Source organism: Dipodomys ordii, unplaced genomic scaffold, assembly GCF_000151885.1.
Source record: "Dipodomys ordii isolate 6190 unplaced genomic scaffold, Dord_2.0 Scaffold98, whole genome shotgun sequence".
Classification (NCBI taxonomy): Eukaryota; Metazoa; Chordata; class Mammalia; order Rodentia; family Heteromyidae; genus Dipodomys; species Dipodomys ordii.
The window spans coordinates 9,101,175-9,102,365 of record NW_012267314.1 but is presented as its reverse complement, the minus strand read 5'-3'; the positions used below and the strand labels follow the sequence as shown (position 1 = coordinate 9,102,365).

General features: G+C 48.4%; 1 protein-coding gene across 1 annotated transcript in view; it reads left to right on the top strand.

Annotated features, from left to right (window-relative positions):
* Positions 1-1,016: 1,016 nt before the first annotated feature.
* The window catches only part of Phactr2 (phosphatase and actin regulator 2), a 102,602-nt gene continuing 102,427 nt past the window's right edge, over positions 1,017-1,191 (top strand). Inside the window, exon 1 of the mRNA XM_013027006.1 lies at positions 1,017-1,186. Coding sequence (XP_012882460.1) covers positions 1,141-1,186 — 46 coding nt within the window. The 5' untranslated portion in view covers positions 1,017-1,140. The remainder of the gene's footprint in view (positions 1,187-1,191) is intronic.

The following is a 1,191-nucleotide window of genomic DNA, read 5'->3' as shown; positions in this document are numbered from 1 at the left end:
GATGGTCTCAGATAAACTTTAAGATGAAAGCTGACAGTTGGCTTAAATAATACTGCACTTTTCTCTAATTTTTAACTGCTTAGTGAAATGTATGCATTACAAAGGTGCACATTGGGGTTGGTGGTATGGCTCAAGTTCTAAACAAGCTCAGGCCTGTGTTCAAATCCTACTACAACAAAGAAAAAGTTTGTTTTTTTTTTTAAGGTGTGTGAAGTGATAAGTGTAGTTTGTTAAATGTTCATGAAACGGACATGTTTATGGGAGCATCATTCCATTGGCTGTGTCATCAGTAGGTAAGCCCAAACATGAGTTTGTACTCATATTTTTAAGAAAATGAAAAATTAGTGGGAAATTATAATAGGATTTGTTTCCATAGGGTTCTCAGGGCATAGTAGTTCGTAAATTAGTTGTTGTTTTCAGTGATTCCTTGGAAATAGAGAAGATGGGAGCCAAGAGAAGAAAGACTTCACACCATACAGTTGAGATTCCTCGTCTATCCTGAGGCCATTATGTTGGGTTGTTGTACTTGTTACAAGGAAGATAATTTTTTTTGTTGTTAAGTAAGGAAAACATACCTCACAGAGCTAGTGCTGGCCAAACTCTGTCTAACATTATCGAAATAACTGCATACAATATAAGGAAGGAACTAACTGGAAAGAAACCCTCTTTCTTGAGTGAAGTACCATGACTAAGTACTTTCTTTTTCTTTCACACCTAAAGGCTCACTTGGCTTTGAAGTTAAAGTTGGGGTTGGGGAGGAGTACAGTGATTGTCTGAATTCCCATTGCCCTGACGGGGTGCGGGTCTCTCAGCACCCCTCCCCCCCCACACCCCGTTTCCGAGTCTCTCCCCTCCTCCCTGCCTATCGCCCTGGCCCCCCTTTCCTCTCCCCGTGACCCCTGACCCCAGCTAATCTGCATAGAGGAATGACAGGCATCCGCTGGGCTGGATCCTCCGCGCCGGGCTGCGGCCGGCCGGGCTGGGAGACCCGCGCACGGGGGAGAAGGTGCGGGGGATCCGGGCAGCGAGCTCGGTCCCGGGGCCGGGATGAACCCGTGGAAAGCCATCGGGGAAGGGACCCATGCCCGGAGGACTGAAGGAGCCTCGTGATCGCCGGATCTGGCCCTGCGACCCCCAGCCATGGGCCAGACTTCGGTGTCCACCCTGTCCCCGCAGCCCGGCAGCGGTGAG